The sequence below is a fragment of the Scardinius erythrophthalmus genome (assembly GCF_964197995.2).
Source record: "Scardinius erythrophthalmus genome assembly, chromosome: 15".
NCBI classification, from domain to species: domain Eukaryota; kingdom Metazoa; phylum Chordata; class Actinopteri; order Cypriniformes; family Leuciscidae; genus Scardinius; species Scardinius erythrophthalmus.
The window spans coordinates 42,069,998-42,089,942 of NC_138235.1; the positions used below are offsets into that span (position 1 = coordinate 42,069,998).

The following is a 19,945-nucleotide window of genomic DNA, read 5'->3' on the forward strand; positions in this document are numbered from 1 at the left end:
AACAGTCTGTCATTAGTCTTTATTCTGCCACGAAAAACAACGTTAAAATCATGAACTGAAATGTCATTGTGAAAAAAAAAAAAACAATGACTGTTGTAACAGTGTGTAAATCAGACCTTTCAGGCTATAGCCTAACACTAATAAGCCCTACGCCAAAATTATTAATGCAACTAAATTGTTGGTCATTAAATAAGAAAACTAAATAATTGTGTAGATGATTTGCTTTGTGTAACCCAACCTCAGACATTAGGCTGAAGTATTTGCACACAGTGCCGCGACCAATCAATCACTCCTTTGCGACTGGCTGGCAGAGACGTTTTTGCTTTTTAGCGGCGTGTTGGGGTTCTGGTACACCAGCCATGTCAACGGAACGAATGAATGAAAATTAGCTTATCAATGCATTTCTAAATTCGCGCCTACAGTATCTTTGTAGAACTTAAAAAAAGAAACAAAAAAGATGCTGCAGCCAATGAGCAGCCGGCGGGGGATTCAGGACGACTCGACCTCCACGGACAGTTTTTAATGTTTTATCAGACAATTACTAGTCAAGATTTTGCTTCAGTATAATTTTCGAGGCAAATAAGGGCCGGATTTGGGATTCGGGACAACAGCTTAGATTTCGGGACTGTCCTGAATTTTTTCGGAAGAACTGGTCACCCTAGCTGTGACGTAGTTAATCTGGTTCAAACCCTGCTCCGGTCTAACGAGAGAACGGCAGTGGTTGGAGTGATTTGGCAGCTGATAACCGCACTATACCTGAGCTAATGTGACAACTCTCCGCCAACAGACCAGAGTGTGTGTCCTCAGAACCAAGTATTCGATTTCATATGTGTAGTGACTTTTGTTTATATATACTGTATTTGAACTGAAAGAGTACAAATAGCTTGTCAAAGTGAAGCTGGTGGACTGACACAGACACACATGCAAAACAAGCTTTTCTTACTTAGTATTTTTGTCGTGTTTCCAGTCCAAAGCAAAATTATCTGCCAATGGGGTCAGAAAAATAATGTTAATTCAGAAACAAGATTATTTTTCTTAGGTGGACTGGAAACAAGTGCAAAATACTAAGTAAGAAAAGCATTTTTGGCAGAAGGTGAATGTCCTGCTGATTCTGCATCTTAGTGTTCAGCGAGCGACTCTGATCCGAGTTCAGTCTCAGCAGTGCTCAAGGGGTTTCCATGGAGACCACCATTGAGTGACGGCCGGGAGGAGGCCCGTGATTGGCTGGTGCTGGAGCTCTTGCGTCTGGCGGGATTAGCGTTAGCATCGGACTCCACGCGCGTGACCGTGTACAGGCTGCTCTGGGTCGGCTGGAACCGGGTCATCTGGAGTTCCAGTCTGTCAGAGTCCGACTCGTGAATGAAGGGACACCAGCGAAACACACGCTTGAATCCGGCTCGGAACCTGTGGCAGAAACAGAACCAAAACGTGCTTTTCTTACTTAGTATTTTTGTCTTGTTTCCAGCCCAAATATCAAACATTTCTTAAATCAAGATGCATTTACTAAAGTAGTAAAATGGTATAAGATATTAAGTCTTGTTTTCTGGGGGAATAAATAAAAATTAAGTGAGTTTTTGCTTAAAACAAGCTAAATTATCTCTTACCCCATTGGCAGATAATTTAGCTTTTTTTACTCACTTAACTTTTGATTAAACAGGACATAATATCTTATGTAATTTTACTCATCTAGTAAATGCATCTTGATTTAAGAATTTGTAGATATTTGGACTGGAAACAAGACAAAAATACTAAGTAAGACATTTTTTACAGTGCAATATCCTAGTAATATGCATGCTAATAAGCAACTTGTTAATAGTGAGAGTGTTAAAGACACTTTGTGAACTCTAGAGAAGAGCATGTGGTAAATTGTAAACCCTGTCTTCAACAGGTTGTTAGTCGTGTGTGTGTGTGTGTGTGTGTGTGTGAGGTAAACACCTGCTGTTGAGGCAGCAGTAGATGATGGGGTTGTACATGGAGCAGCTGACCGAGAGCCACAGCACCGACAGATAAACCTGCTGGATCGACTGCATTCTCTTCAGCTTACGGTTGAAGCTCGTCACGATGAAATACACATGATATGGGAGCCAACAGATGGCAAATGTCACCACCACGATCAACATCATCTTCACAACCTACACACATTACAACAACCTTGGTCATAAGATGGAGAAAACACTTACACATACTTGAAAAAAAAAGTGCTTAGAAAAACTGGTTCATTTACAGTACAGTCTACTAACACAAGGCGTCTACATTAAAATTTAATTACAACTAATTCATAGTCAAAAACAGAGTCCACACCACACCTTAGCGTACGTTTACACGACACCGATATGCTTAAAACAGAGAAGTGTTTTCCACATACAGACGACACCATTGTCAAAACGATCCACATTCACACGGATCCGCGAAAACGACTAAAAACGCTGTATTCTGCTGCCAGGCCAGTAGATGGCGATGAAACGTTAGTTACGTATGTAACTGTGGATCTGTGAATTCCGGATGACCGCCAGAGGCAGTGCAAAGCACCAGTGGATAATCGCTGCGCCAGCAAGATAGATCGAGAAGAGTATTACAACCAAGCCAAGTCCTGACGCAGACCGAGACGCGAGGATATAAACCACAGGAACTCGGTGCCCAGCCTCCGAATGCTTTCTCGCGCATTCAGTTACACAGTTACATACGTAACTAGTGTTCCGTTTCATTCCTCCTGACCGCCAGAGGCAGTGCAAAGCACTAGTGGATGACGCATATCAGCACAGTCATGAGGAATGCCACCCACCTGCAAACATCAGGGTTGCTCCAGAAGGACTGCAGAGCTCACATCATGGGAAGCATGATGCCTGTTATTGCAGGCAAGAAGCAGCTGGCAGATAGTATCCTCTGCTCGAGTTATATAGGCTACCGACTCGTATGCCTTCATCAAGAAAGTGTCAGTACGTTCACATTGTGCACTCGGGCAGCGTACATTGCCTCTTAGAGCCTCATCTGGTGACACCACCAAAGCTGCAACCGGCTGTTCAATCTCAGGCGCCCGTCCCAATGGAGTCAGCCTCAGCCACTGCGGCACGAGTGCGGGCTGTCTTTGACCTCCTCCTAGGCACATTGACTGGTGAGTCTACTGGCGAATTCGGTCACAAAATCCTTACACAATGGCATTGTGAACACATTACTATCAGCAGCTTGCCTGAAGAACACACTGGTTTGAATGGGCTGGACAAGTGTTTTGTCAAGACCCAAACGAGCCACCGCCATCTGCAGAACAGATAACACATCGTCTGGAGAATGTACAGACCCACCGCTTGAGCAGATAGGTTAGAAAAAACATTGTTTGGGAGGGTGGGTTGTGTTGCAGGTTCCACCAGTTCTTCATCAAGAATAACGAGAATTAGACGCGCTCATGGAGAGAACGTCAGCATCTATAGCATGTGGGGGTTGGACATCACTCTCGTCCACTGGTGTGTTCTCAGTATGTGGGGCTGACACAGGGGGTTGTAGAGGCTGAAGAAGACGTTTCATCTCCATCATTTCTGAAGAGAGAGAAGCTACAGTCTTTGATAACAAGCGTTCTGAAGTGTCTTTCTGTAGATTTCTTCTTGCTCGGCCGAGCGCCAGCCTCTGCTGACGAGCGTCGTGGCTGTTGTGCGAGGCTAACAGGCGAGTTAATGTCTAACTCAGCACGGTGAAGCCGTCTCTCTGACATCGGTAGCATACTACAATGCAAACACGGATCAGTCAGGGCCTCCTTCAGATGTTGAGCGCCTAAACATGATGGGCATCGATCGTGTCCGTCGTCGGGAAGAAGTGTATTCGGACACAATTTGCAACTTGAAACGAATATGAGAGAGCAATGATCCATGACTCCGATGTATCTTCGGATAGAACCAAAAATTCTATAAAATGAAATGCTCTCACAAGTAAAGTCAAGTCTGCCTTCGGACAGAACCGCGTGGTATTCAATAACTGGCACAACAGCGGGTATGCAATGAATCTAAGATATGATAATATAAATATATATATTTATATAAAACAGATATAACGTTATAGGTTTGCAGTGAACGCTACCTAAGCGCGGTCGAAACCAGCCACCGGATAGTACTGTGAAGCACAGGGTATCGCCGACAACAAATATAATTGTATGCACTCATGTAGAGGGCGCTGTCACAGCTTGGGAGGGCGAATCCTCAGGTTTCGCTGCACGGGACAGCGTGAAAACAAACGACTTATCAAAAGCGAGAAAGCGAAAGAGGCTGAGCACCGAATTCCTGTGGTTTATATCCTCGCGTCTCGGTCTGCGTCAGGACCTGACTTTGTTGTTATACTCTTCTCGATCTATCAAGATGGCGCAGTGATTATCCACTCGTGCTTTGCACTGCCTCTGGCGGTCAGTAGGAATGAAACAGAACACTGTAGACTGAACACGTAATACGCATGTGCATGATGTCATCGTCTTCAGAGATTCACGTTTTAGTTTTTTTACACAGAGACCGTTTTCAAAAACTTGCGCTTTCAGGCGCCCAAAACGCCATTGTCGGATAAACGAATGGCCAAAACGCATAAAAAGTTCAGTAAAACGCAAAACGGTGTGGTGTAAACAGCCCCTATAACGACACAAAGGAACAATATCTTTGCAATCACTTTCAGGGGCCGTATTCACAAAGCATTTTATCTCACCACTAGGAGTACTCCTAAATCGCACTAAAAGATTTTAGCTAGGAGTTTTCTCTTAAAAATTATTCACAACGCCTTTCAGACCTACTCTTAGTAAAGAAAAATGACAACTCCTAAACTAAGAGTGAGTCTTCATTGCTATGGATGACGTCATTACTCATGCACGAGCTTGACTGAAGTGACCACCTTGATTGGCTGATGATTGTAACGAAGGGAATGATTCCCAACACCTCCCCTACGATGATGAGTGACAGGTGACAGGTCTGAGAATGCGTGCGCTACACAAGTAGTGCGAAGGACGGAAGATGACGAATAACTGAATAGATAGCCTAAATGAATAAAGAGTAAGGCAAAACAAATAGCCTAGTAGCCTAATGAAACATATGGATTGATGCAATATCTTTGCAACATTATTGAATTAATCTGTCACTATATGCCTCTGCCTACGTTTGCAAAGAGAAGAACATTTTAATTTGATTCACAATGAAACGTTACAATTAGTTTACATGCAATGAGTAGCCTAGTTTTGGTTGTTGTTGGTGGCGTTATTGCATCCCTAGTAATGCCTACAATCAGGGCCGTTTCTAGGCATAGGCAAACTAGGCGGTCGCCTAGGGCGCAAACAGCTGGGGGGCACCATTGAGAGCCCCCACCACACCAAAAGATTTTTGCCCAAGCGAGTGGAAGAAAAATCCTTCTTTCTTTACATTTCCAATAATGGAGCGTATATTTGCACTAAGTGCCTGTCTTTTTTAGCAAAAATACACCCACCACTAAATATCTACAGTGGCATAGGTCGTAAGGCGTGAGGTGCTTGAAAGTAGCTTTGGATGCGTTCGACCTGAGTTCGAATTCGCCTTTTGCCGAAATCGCTCTTCTCCCTTTTCCCAACACTTGAGATGTAAAATTTATAGCCTAACATAAAGGTCTCTAGCGTTATATTTTGTCAATGAATTAAAATCGAAATCAAAAGGCTTTGTGATCAGCATGGTGATCTGGTATTTTTCTCCAAAATAAAAGCTCAAGGGTTTATTTCTTGCAAGTGAAGAAATTAGGAGGACAAAAGTATTGTAATTTTCCGATACTATAGTGTAATGTAAAATATACTTTTGAAATATTCATTTTAATTTATAAAGTAGCCTACATATTATTGGCTATTATATGGATTTTACGTCATAGGAATACTTATATAAATCATAAACACCAGTGATAATGTAATGTAGACTGAGACTCTATATCATGATAACTAATAAAATGTTTGAGCCCTCTTTAGTGTCCAGGTACAAGTCAATGTTTTTTCTTTGTTCAATGTGCACAGTTCATGGGTTGAAGCTCTTAATTTTTAGCTCTCAAAGTACCAGATTGATGCATTAATTTAACCTTAAAATGAATAAAATTTTCTTGCGGGGGAGCATGCCCCCGAACCCCCCTAGAGGGATAGTGGAGGGAGGGGGGGGCGGTCAATAGGAATCTTGCCTAGGGTGCCAAAAAGGCTAGAAACGGCCCTGCCTACAATGCAAAACTCTTCCCTCGCGATTGGAAGCTCCTGTAGGCCTAAATGCCACAATCCTGTATGCCACAAAAAGCGGTTTGTGAATAGGTCTTAGTGAGTTAGGAGTCCTCTCGACTTCTTTTAAGCTGTCCCAGACGTAGGTGCTAATTTTAGGGCTAAAAAGCTTTGTGAATTACTCTTAGTAAAAAAAATTAGGAGTCCTAAAGTTACGAGTGACACGCCCATTATTTTTAGGAGTTGCTCCTAAATTCGCCAGTTACGAGCTACTTTTAGCCTTAAAATTCTTTGTGAATACGGCCCCAGAACAATTTTTTCCAGCTGATGAACGATAAAAACATTGACAGACAATAAGAATCCATCCTGCTTTAAAGCGCTCAAGCATTTAAAGCGACAGATGGTAAAATTGCAGCACAGAATGTTGTCCGCTGATATAGTTATCATTCTTGGGGTGAATGGGCCTTGAGTATATTCAGTTAATTATCCACAATTCGTTTTGTGATTCCAGAAGTTATAGAAGCACTTTTATGATGGACAGATGCACTTTTATCATGGATAGATGCACTTTTATGATGGATAGATGCACTTTTATGATGGATAGATGCACTTTTATCATGGATAGATGCACTTTTATCATGGATAGATGCACTTTTATCATGGATAGATGCACTTTTATGATGGATAGATGCACTTTTATGATGGATACATGCACTTTTATGATGGACAGATGCACTTTTATCATGGATAGATGCACTTTTATGATGGATAGATGCACTTTTATGATGGATAGATGCACTTTTATGATGGATGGATGAACTTTTATGATGGATGGATGAACTTTTATCATGGATAGATGCACTTTTATGATGGATAGATTCACTTTTATGATGGATAGATGCACTTTTATGATGGATAGATTCACTTTTATGATGGATAGATGCACTTTTATGATGGATGGATGAACTTTTATCATGGATAGATGCACTTTTATGATGGATAGATTCACTTTTATCATGGATAGATGCACTTTTAATATGGATGGATGAACTTTTATGATGGATAGATGCACTTTTATGATGGATAGATGCACTTTTATGATGGATAGATGCACTTTTAATATGGATAGATGCACTTTTAATATGGATGGATGAACTTTTATGATGGATAGATGCACTTTTATGATGGATAGATGCACTTTTATCATGGATAGATGCACTTTTATGATGGATAGATGCACTTTTAATATGGATGGATGCACTTTTATGATGGATAGATGCACTTATATGATGATAGATGCACTTTATGATGGATAGATGCACTTTTAATATGGACGGATGAACTTTTATCATGGATGGATGAACTTTTATCATGGATAGATGCACTTTTATGATGGATAGATGCACTTTTAATATGGATGGATGAACTTTTATCATGGATGGATGAACTTTTATGATGGATAGATTCACTTTTATCATGGATAGATGCACTTTTATGATGGATAGATGCACTTAATATGGATGGATGAACTTTTATGATGGATAGATGCACTTTTATGATGATAGATGCACTTTTATCATGGATAGATGTACTTTTATCATGGATATATGCACTTTTATGATGGATAGATGCACTTTAATGATGGATAGATGCACTTTTATGATGGATAGATGCACTTTTATGATGGATAGATGATGATAGATGCACTTTTATGATGGATAGATGCACTTTATGATGGATAGATGCACTTTTATGATGATAGATGCACTATTATCATGGATAGATGCACTTTTATGATGATAGATGCACTTTTAATATGGATGGATGAACTTTTATGATGGATAGATGCACTTTTATGATGATAGATGCACTTTTATCATGGATAGATGCACTTTTATGATGGATAGATGCACTTTTATGATGGATAGATGCACTTTATGATGGATAGATGCACTTTTATGATGATAGATGCACTATTATCATGGATAGATGCACTTTTATGATGGATAGATGCACTTTTATGATGGACAGATGCACTTTTAATATGGATAGATGCACTTTTATGATGGATAGATGCACTATTATCATGGATAGATGCACTTTTATGATGGACAGATGCACTTTTATGATGGATAGATGCACTTTTATGATGGATAGATGCACTTTTATCATGGATAGATGCACTTTTATCATGGATAGATGCACTTTTATGATGGATAGATGCACTTTTATGATGGACAGATGCACTTTTAATATGGATAGATGCACTTTTATGATGATAGATGCACTATTATCATGGATAGATGCACTTTTATGATGGATAGATGCACTTTTATGATGGATAGATGCACTTTTATGATGGATAGATGCACTTTTATGATGGATGGATGAACTTTTATGATGGATAGATGCACTTTTATGATGGACAGATGCACTTTTATCATGGATAGATGCACTTTTATGATGGATAGATGCACTTTTAATATGGATGGATGCACTTTTATGATGGATAGATGCACTTTTATGATGATAGATGCACTTTATGATGGATAGATGCACTTTTAATATGGATGGATGAACTTTTATGATGGACAGATGCACTTTTATGATGATAGATGCACTTTATGATGGATAGATGCACTTTTAATATGGATGGATGAACTTTTATCATGGATAGATGCACTTTATGATGGATAGATGCACTTTTAATATGGATGGATGAACTTTTATCATGGATAGATGCACTTTATGATGATAGATGCACTTTTATGATGGATAGATGCACTTTTATGATGGATAGATGCACTTTTATGATGGATGGATGAACTTTTATGATGGATAGATGCACTTTTATGATGGATAGATGCACTTTTATGGACTTCAAAACAGAAACAGCCATTCACTGCCATTATAAAGCTTGGAAGAGCCAGGACATTTTTTTATATAACTCTGATTGTGTTCGTCTGAAAGAATAATGCCATACACACCTGGGATGAGTTGAGGGAGAGTAAATCATGGGCTAATTTTCATTTTTGGGTGAACTATCCCTTTAAGTGCCCGCTTGTGAGGCCCTTTGGTGGAGAAGGACTGATCTAAATGAACATGTGTCTCAGTGTCTGCATGTAGATGATTAGTCAAGTCAAGTCTCCATTTATATAGCGCTTTTAACAATATAGATTGTTTCAAAGCAGCTTTACATAGATAATGTGAAATGAATGGAACAGAGATTAATGAGAGACCTTTCTCTTGGCCTGCAGGTGATCCTGGGAGTTTCCCGAAGAGTGTCCAGGGAATCCTCCGGCCCATAGCGTGAGTCCGATCCTGGTGTAGACGACGGCCATGAGCGCCAGAGGCAGGAGATACACCAGCGCCGCCACTATCAGGTGATATCTGTCAACACACACACGCTCATGAAGCGCTGGCCGAGAGAAGCAGCTTCACACACACTCGCGGGTGCGCTCACATGAAGGCGTCGTCGTCGCGCCGCGGCCAGGACACGTAGCAGATCGTCCGGTGCGGCCGCACTTCTGTCACGGAGTAAAAGCAGAGCGGGAACGCCAGACACGCGGCCAGCATCCACACACACACGATCACGGCTCTGGTGGCTGTCGCCGAGAGGCGGGGCTTCATCGGGTGGATGATCGCCATGTACCTGACCAGACAGGAAGTGACACAGGAAGTGACCCGTTAGGGCTGGGCGATATATCACATGACATTGTTAAGCGCATCTCGTCAGTAAAGCCGGTTCCTTGATTAGTAGTAAATCGCCATCACCTGCTTTCAGATGGAGCGGCATTCACTACACAGAGCCGTAGTTCACTGACAAGCTGAGCCATATCGCATTAAATATCGACATCGGACGTATCGCCTGCGAGCCCTATGGCCCGTTTACGTAAGAGTCACCTGTACAGGTCACAAGTTCAGGCTGCATCCGAAATCACTTTCTCTCTTGAGTAGACACTTATTTTGAATAACTACTGCTAAAATAGCATGCTCTGTAGAGTATGAATGTGATCCGGATGCACTACACTGCAAAACATGCTTTTCAAAAATAATGTTCATTCATAAGCATCAACTCACTTAATTTTTGGTGTGAAGGGTAGGTTGAGGGGTCAGGTTAGTGTGTGTGTGTGTGTGTGTGTGTGTGTGTGTGTGTGTGTGTGTGTGTGTGTGTGTGTGTGTGTGTGTGTGTCACCTGTCTAAGGCGATGGCGCTCATCGAGTACACACTGGCGAACACGGCGGTCACCGGGTAGAAGTTCTGGAAGCGACAGTACCCGCTGCTGAAGTACCAGTGCCCGCGCGCGCCGTACACGAAGTTCACCAGCGCGTTGAGCGCGGCCACGCACGCGTCGGACACCGCGAGGTTCAGCAGAAAGTAGTTGGTGACGGTCCTCATCCTTTTGTGCGCGACGATGATCCAGATCACGATCAGGTTCCCGGTCACCGACACCAGCAGAACCAGCGCGAACGCGAGCGACCACAGCGCCACGCGCCACGGAGACTGCGCGAACATGTTCAGGCGCGTGAGGTTCGAGGAGTTCCCTGAGGAGGACATGATTGCTCTGAAGACGAGTGTGTGTGTGTGTGTGCATAGGAGGAGCTCTCTCTGTGTGTGTGTGTGTGTCTGCACAGGAGGAGCTCTGTGTATGTGTGTGTGTGTGTGTGTGTGTGTGTGTCTGCACAGGAGGAGCTGTGTGTGTGTGTGTGTGTGTGTGTGTGTGTGTGTGCGCAGGAGGAGCTCTCTCTCTGTGTGTGTGTGTGTGTGTGTGTGTGTGTGTGTGTGTGTGTGTGTACTTGTCTACCTATCTAAGTGGGGACCTTGGTGTCGTTACACACTCACCAACAGGGGACCCTCGAGCCAAGTGGGGACTTTTTTCAAGTCCCCTGTTGGTCATGCTTTAAAACATGTTAAAATCAGCTAAAACACGCTCTGGTGAATTTTTTACATTTTTGACCAAGTGGGGACCTACATGTGTGTGTGTGTTTAAGTCCATACTCAGCAGCGCTCCTGTAGGCTGGAGCAGGAACTGCAGTGGCCCATTAACACACGTCGTTCACACTTCTCTATTGTTTGAATGGCTGCTGTCCTAGAGGCTCTGAGACTGTAGAGCTGCTGTTTAACTGGAGCTTTCAGTAACACTTTATAATAACTCCACGCTATTAATCATTAGTTAAGAATTAGTAAACAGTTAATCATTTTATAAAGTTTTATAAATGAATAGACATTAATAAGCAGTATATAAATACAGATATAAATGCTTTATTCTTGTTTTAAAAGCATATCTATAATGTGTTTAATAATTGTATTTTCATACTTTATTAATGATCAATTTATCATTTCTAAATAAAGTATAGGATCATTTACAAAGCAGTTATTTAGGAGTTGTCAGTGGTTCATAAGATCACTTAGAAAGTGTGAGTAAATGATTAAACTATTTAAATGTACATTCATACATATTTATTATTCAGACATATAGTAATAGTTACTCAGTTTGTTAATAAATGCTTTATTAACATGTATTTCTACTGTAATTCAGGTAGTTATAAAGTATTTAGTAGTGGTCAGTTCACTATTTTTGAGCTCATCTAAAGTGAGGACTAGTTATGCCTTGTAAAACATTTATAAAGGAGATTTAAAGGCTGTTAATATTTCTATGTTCTGTATCACTGTGTGTGTTTGTTTCCTTTTTCTGTTTAGAAGAAAACTGAGTATTTAAATCTCCTTTATAAATGATTTACAAGGCATAAATAGTCCTCACTTCAGATGAGCTCACAAAATAGTTAACTGACCACAACTAAATGCTTTATAACTCATGAATCTACAACATTTACTTACACTTTCTAAGTGATCTTATGAATCACTGACAACACCTAAATAACTGGTTTGTAAATAATGCTATACTTCATTTAGAAATGATAAATTGATAATTAATAAAGTACGAAAATACAATTATTAAACACATTATAGATATGCTTCTAAATCAGTAATACAGCATTTAAAGCTGTATGTATAAACTGCTTATTAATGTCTGCTTTATGAATTATGATTTAACTGTTTACTAATGCTTAACTAATGATTAATAGGATGCAGTTATTATAAAGGTTTACCATATATATTATATTTTTCATAATATAACTTCAAATATGCATTTTTTTTGTCAAGAGGGGATCTGCAACTCAATGTTATAATTATAATGTAATTATTATTATATTATTAAGATATTGCAACTGATAGTATTGGCTGCATATTAATTAAAACATAATTTCTACTGTAATAAATTCAGTAGACATGTCCTTATTTTTTTTTTTGTTTCCTTTGTTTCTAGGATGTTGATGTACAGAGATATTAAGTGTTTGAAATATTGCTCAATTTAAATGCAACCAAACATGTGTCGCTCGTTACCATCCAACAGTGGACCTTTCTTGAAGATCAAATTCAAAACTTTTAAGTTGACTTGCTGCATCTGGTCATTTTGAAGAAACAAAAATGAAATACACAATTTTCTTGTAAGGTCTTTTTTCATAATATAACTTCAAATATGCAAAAAAAAAAAAATTTAAACATGCCAAGATAGAATCTCAACTCTGAACGATCTCTACCTATACAAGTGGGGATTTTCTGAACGATCTCTACCTATACAAGTGGGGACTTTCTGAACGATCTCTACCTATACAAGTGGGGACTTTCTGAACGATCTCTACCTATACAAGTGGGGACTCACAATAGCCTGCAATGGAGCTGTGTGTGTGTGTGTGTGTGTGTGTGAACAGTTAAGTATGTCTTTATTTTGTATGTCTTTATGTCTTTATGTTCATATAAATACAGTATACATATAATAACACATAATAACATATATATAATATATGTTCACACAGGCATCAGAGATCACAATATGCATAGTTAAACATATACAATAAAAAAAATTAAAAAAGAATGACAAACATCATCAGTTATCAAAAACTTAATTGCTTGAGGAAAGACCATTTAAATCTACAACGGGGTAAAAAATACAGACGGCCCGGCTGTAATAAGGATCCACTGAAGGCAAGTGTAAATGAGAACCCAAGTGCAGTTTATTACAAACAAAAGCAAAGATAAAACAAAAACATGGCGTGGCATGAAAAAAAAAAAACTCAAAAACCAGAACATGAACAAAGACTTACAAACAGTGGTCTACAGGAAACAATACTTTACAAAGACACATGGAAAACATGAGGGCTAAATACAAAGACTAATGACAAGACAAGGGACACCTGTGATGAACAGTGATCACACAATTAACCAATGACAAGACACATGGCAGGATCACATGACAAACAGGGAATCACATGACAGACATGGAAACATGACATGACACAAAAACATGACAAGACCAAAATCGTGACACCGGCAGCAACGGTTCAAAATCAGAGGCGAGAATATCCTCTTATCATTCATAATATTATTTTTCTTATTTAACGCTCTCTCTTCAGAGATACTTTCTAAGCTTGGTTATGCAGTCCCTAACAATTTACTTGTCATTGTTATGTGTCATTGTTATTATATTATTAAGATATTGCAACTGATAGTATTGGCTGCATATTAATTAAAACATAATTTCTACTGTAATAAATTCCTTATTTTTTTTGTTTCCTTTGTTTCTAGGATGTTGATGTACAGAGATATTAAGTGTTTGAAATATTGCTCAATTTAAATGCAACCAAACATGTGTCGCTCGTTACCATCCAACAGTGGACCTTTCTTGAAGATCAAATTCAAAACTTTTAAGTTGACTTGCTGCATCTGGTCATTTTGAAGAAACAAAAATGAAATACACAATTTTCTTGTAAGGTCTTTTTTCATAATATAACTTCAAATATGCAAAAATAAAAAAATTTAAACATGCCAAGATGGAATCTCAACTCTGAACGATCTCTACCTATACAAGTGGGGACTTTCTGAACGATCTCTACCTATACAAGTGGGGACTCACAATAGCCTGCAATGGAGCTGTGTGTGTGTGTGTGTGTGTGTGTGTGTGTGAACAGTGAAGTGAACTGGCAGTGAAGTCTGTCTTCATTATGTAACTATATATATATATATATATATATATATATATATAGTATATTATATATTATGCCTTTTATCATTCATAATATTATTTCTCTTATTTAAAGCTTATTTTCTCTCTTCATAGATACTTTCTCTTCATAGATACTTTCTATGCTTGGTTATGCAGTCCCTTTAGGGTTTATGGGATTAATCAAACAGAAATAGCTCTTTAAGGTAACAATTTCAGGTGACCTATATTTAGTATAGTGTAAAGCATACTTTATACAGTGAATAATGATTTTATTAATCAAAATGAACTTCGCGTCCCCAGTTGGATGGTAAAGAACGATACGTGTTTGGCAGCTTTGTACATTTCTTGCTATCACAAACACACTGTAAAGATTTTGGAGGTCAATCTCAAAATGTTATGTAGCTGCACTGAACATTTTTAGTTGGTTCAGTTGAAATATATGAAGTAGGGATGTTCATTTAACATTTTGTTTTCTGACTGACAGCTGATGCTTGTTAACCAGTCAGATCAGTTAACTGACATGATTTGAAGGTTAGATTAGAATTAAATGGAATTAGAATAGATAATGAGTCATAAATAGTCTGTGACCGATTCAATTACCTCAAACATGTAGACTTACATGTGCAAATAGCAGCATAAACAACAGAACATGAGGATTCACACACCGTCACATCAAGCACCCGCAGTACTTCTGTGAACACAGTAAACCAGAATAAAACAAGTGCAATAAATAATAAACGCTTTAGGGTCTGTTTACACGACATCATTTTCAACTGAAAACGTTTTGGCCGTTCATTTCAACGAAAATGCCATTTTGGGGGCCTGACAATGCAAGCTTTTGAAAACGAGTTTTAAAGTGCAAGGTTTTGAAAATTATGCCTTTACCATCTGCATGTAAACAACATAAATGTGAATTTGTGAAATTGGTACGTCATTCCAACCCGGTCACACTAAATGCTTCTCTATAGCACACATTGGGCCCTATCTCGCACCCAGCACAATTGACTTTGTACAGCGACGCATGTATCATTCCTATTTTGCACCCGCGCAAAGCGGACTTTTCCCTCCACAGACGCACGTCGGTTAACTAAGAAATACACTTGCGCTCCCCGGGGTTCAGCGCAAAGAGGAGGCGTGTTCCGGCGCAAACGTTCCCTCATGATATTTTACAGGTTTAGAAAACAATTGCGCCACTGACCGAAAAAAACAAACAGTTTAAAGTCAGTGGCGCGTTGCGCATGTTATTCATATGCTATTTTAAGGGCGCATGCTTGGCCATAATCAATGTAGCGTGTGCACAACATACACTTTTATTCTCTCATCTACACAGAAGCAGCAGTTCTCATTTTTGCAAATAATACATTATTACGATAGATAGATAGATAGATAGATAGATAGATAGATAGATAGATAGATAGATAGATAGATAGATAGATAGATAGATAGTTTATTATAAAAGCATACATCTAGCTCACACATTTACCCAAATTATCATACGCCTGTTTAATGTTTAACCAAAGTTAATTTGGGTGTGTTTCTCCATCCCCAACGTCCCTGACGAGAATGTCGGTCTCCTCGGCTGTGAAACGCTCCTCGCATGCGCCTGGCAAATCCGCCGTTATAATAGGACTCCGCTATAGAACAAGCGCGCCTGCTCTCAAAGGGAATGTGAGATGACGCTCTGATTGGTTTATTTCACGTTACGCCCAAACCACACCTATGAATAATGAAGCTACTTCAGACCAACCCATTTTAGATTTGTGCCGGGCGCAAGAGTCATTTATCCCGCCGGGAAAATAGCAACAGCGCCGAGATCCGCCCACAAAGTTACTTGCGCTTTGCGCTTTGACACTTGCGTCTCAGATTGTTAAAATAGGGCCCATTGTGTTTATTGTGCAATGTATACGCGGAAATGAGTTTTTACGTGTATGTGATACGCATGGGTGGGTTTAGGGTAGGTTTAGTAGTGGTGTGTATTATGTAATATGTATTATATGTTTGGTTAGGATTAGTGCAGGGTGTGTGTACACGCAATAAAGTGCGTATCATATTCATGTAAAAAAACTAATTTTCGCATAAAACATTGCACGATAAACAATGCGTGCTATAGAGATGCATGTTCATGAGATCAGGCTGGTCATGCACAAGTATATAACATGTTCACATGTGTACTTATCATCAGGTGTTCACATGGTCATGAGTATTACGTGTTTGCCGTTTTTTTTTTTTTTTTTTTTTTTACAAAGTGAACTACTGGCCTGGCTTGCATAATACAGCCCTTTTAGTGTTTATAGGGTTTGTTTGTAAACAATGTTATAGTTTGTATTTAACAATATTTTACATTTTGCACGCAGTTGTGTAGTGTATTACTTTAGTTTGAAAATTACTTGCATTATCTTTTTAACTGTTAAATTCTCATTAATTTCTCTTTCATTATGCTTAGACGAGGTTAAATCTGGGCTTGCTCAAAACTTTTTGTCTTTAAATGAAGACAAAACTGAGGTGATAGTTTTTGGCCGGGGGTGAATAGAGCAGAAATATTGCTTTAAGGTAACAATTGCAGGTCACCACACAAGTTAAACTGTACATGATCTAGACTCTAGATAAATATAATGCGACCGCAGCAGTAAGTCAGGGGAATGCTTATATTTATTCCTTTGGTTTCAATTTTGAACATGTTGCCGTTCTTTTTAAAAAGGTACACATTTTAATACAATTATAAAATGATATAACATGATTTGATACTGTATATTAGCAGCAATTACGGTACACATTTTTCACTTTAGCAACAAAGTGGAGACCCTCTTTTCTGTAATGAAAGACCAATCTTATGGGTTGTGGTCTCTCAGACATTGGCAGTAATAAAAATAAAATAAATACATTGTTTCCCTTTGGACTTAAATTACACTTGATACTGCTTCATTACATTTTTCCCCTGACTGACAGGGGATGCTTGTAACCCGATCATAATCTGTTATCCGACAAGATTAGAATGTTATATTCTAATTAAATTAAATTAGAATGTATGTATTTCTCAATACTTATCACTTCTTCCAAAGCTCTTCACTCCCATTGTCTTAACCAACTTTCAGCTTCACTGCAGTTAATTTCACATTTAAACACATTAAAACTACCAGAACACATCATTCATGTCTCAAATTAAGTCATTCTTTCAGAACTGGGAAGGTTTCAGCCAACAAACATAAATTAAATATACAAAACAAAACACACACAAACAACAGGCAGCAATATGCACTATTTTCTGCTGTTCAGAATTCAATGCAGTTTATGTTACATGGTTCATGTTTACATTAATATACAAAATTATTTCCTTTTGTATAGATGGTGATGAAATTGAAAGACTAAGACCTGTGTATGTGTTTAGTTACATCTTCATTTTTCTTATTTTTTTTTTCCAAAAAAGAATATTCAGAATATATATCAATGTGGTATACGGTAGAAATATTGCACATTTCAGTCTAGCTTAGGTTTTTAAATTAAATAACACAGTCTTGGAAAAATATGTAAGCATGTGCAAATAAGCCTGTATAGTAAATCAAGTTCTGTTGGTCTTTGTGTTTAAGTGAGAAATTAATTCATTTAAATTGAAAGATCTCAATGTTTATAAGATCTTTCAATTATGTTTAACAGTTTTGAGCGTATAAAAGAGTGTATAAAAATGGGCTCTGAGTTTTGGCAGTGGTTGTGTCTAAGTGAAATATGTAGTTTGGAAGATGTAGTCACTGAATGCATTAATACAACATTGAATGACACAGACATTTGCAACACTTCTACAGTAATACCGTATTAAAATATATTCAGAATCTAAAAAATTAAATACTATCAAAACAATTAGATGTAGCTGAACACATACAGGTATTAATCTTTCAGTTTCATCACCATCTATAAAAAGGGGAAACTTGGGGGGAAATGTGTACTGTACTGTAAACAATGAACATGTGACAAAATGCTGTGAATTCTGAACAACAGAAAACAGCAGAAATATGTTATAATGCTACCTGTTATTTGTGGTTTTTTATTTAACGTGTGTTTTTTGGGTAAAACCTTTTCTAGTGTTCTGGAAGAATGAGTTGACCTGAGACATGAATGAAGTTTCAGTGCATTTTGAATGTGAAATGAACTGCTGTCAAGCTGTAAGTTGGTTTGGAGAAGATATCATAGTCTTTTAACCTGATATCATTTAAGATATTATTTAAGACTGTGGTATAAATGATTGAATTATTTAACTATAACTCATTATTATCCTTGATATTCTAAAATAGGTATGTTTCATGTGTATGTAGACTCTAGTGTGTGTGAATTGAGTTGTTGCTCTTCCCCCCACACACAATTTACATATCAATGCAGGAAGGCCTGAAAGGCCAGTGATTGTCTCAGGTGAGAAAACAGGCCAACAACCCTCACAGTACTGTTACCAATATATGTGCAACTTCTCAAATAAACTAAAATAAACTAGAGAAAACACTGGGATTTACCCTGCCAAATTAAATTATATTACAGGTTTTTACAATTGCTAGGACACATTTCTCAATATTTAGGTACATTTTCAAAACTCTTCACTCAGTTCTCCTAACCAACTTACAGCTTGACAGCAGTTCATTTCACATTCAAAATGCACTGAAACTTCATTCATGTCTCAGATCAACTCATTCTTCCAGAACACTAGAAAAGGTTTCCCCCATACACTTAGTGCATTTTGAATGTGAAATGAACTGCTGTCAAGCTGTAAGTTGGTTTGGAGAAGATATCATGGTCTTTTAACCTGATATCATTTAAGATATCATTTAAGACTGTGCTATGAATGATTGAATGATTTAACTATAACTCATTATTATCCTTGATATTCTAAAATAGGTATTTTTCATGTGTATGTAGACTCTAGTGTGTGTGAATTGAGTCGTTGCACTTCCCCCCACACACAATTTACATATCAATGCAGGAAGGCCTGAAAGGCCAGTGTTTGTCTCAGGTGAGAAAACAGGCCACAACCCTCACAGTACTGTTACCAATATATGTGCAACTTCTCAAATAAACTAAAATAAACTAGAGAAAACACTGGGATTTACCCTGCCAAATTAAATTAAATTACAGGGTTTTACAATTGCTAGGACACATTTCTCAATATTTAGGTACATTTTCAAAACTCTTCACTCAGTTCTCCTAACCAACTTACAGCTTGACAGCAGCTCATTTCACATTCAAAATGCACTGAAACTTCATTCATGTCTCAGATCAACTCATTCTTCCAGAACACTAGAAAAGGTTTCACCCATACACTTAGTGATACACTTTGCCACTCATAAAATAAAAAAAACACAAACAACAGGAGCATTACACAATGTTTTCTTTTGTAAAATGCTTTCATAAAACAAGAATGACACTATGTACTGTTTATAATTCACTGCAGTTGAACCCAGTTATCATCTATGATAATATCATTGAGCAGGTGGATATAAGTATCTAGGTGTGGTCATTGATCGTCCATTTACTTGGAAAGCCCACATTGATTATCTTTGTTCAAAATTCTGGCAACGATTGTATTTTTTAAGAAGACTTAGGCTGTTTGGAGTAAATCAGAGAATTATGCAATTATTTTATTATGCCGTTTTAGGTAGTCTTTTAAATTATTGGATGCAAACTTGGTATGGCAATCTTTCGGTCCAATTAAAATCACAGCTTGC

General features: G+C 38.4%; 1 protein-coding gene across 1 annotated transcript in view; it reads right to left on the reverse strand.

Annotated features, from left to right (window-relative positions):
- LOC308703360 (neuromedin-K receptor) overlaps positions 1-10,855 on the reverse strand; it is a 10,952-nt gene extending 97 nt beyond the window's left edge. The window contains exons 1-5 of the mRNA XM_081386789.1: positions 10,374-10,855; positions 9,642-9,830; positions 9,418-9,568; positions 1,936-2,132; positions 1-1,404 (exon numbers count right to left, since the gene is read on the reverse strand). The exon at positions 1-1,404 is cut by the window's left edge and continues 97 nt beyond it. Of these exons, the coding sequence (XP_081242915.1) occupies positions 1,119-1,404; positions 1,936-2,132; positions 9,418-9,568; positions 9,642-9,830; positions 10,374-10,735 (1,185 nt within the window). The 5' untranslated portion in view covers positions 10,736-10,855 and the 3' untranslated portion in view covers positions 1-1,118. The remainder of the gene's footprint in view (positions 1,405-1,935; positions 2,133-9,417; positions 9,569-9,641; positions 9,831-10,373) is intronic.
- Between the last annotated feature and the right edge of the window lie 9,090 nt (positions 10,856-19,945).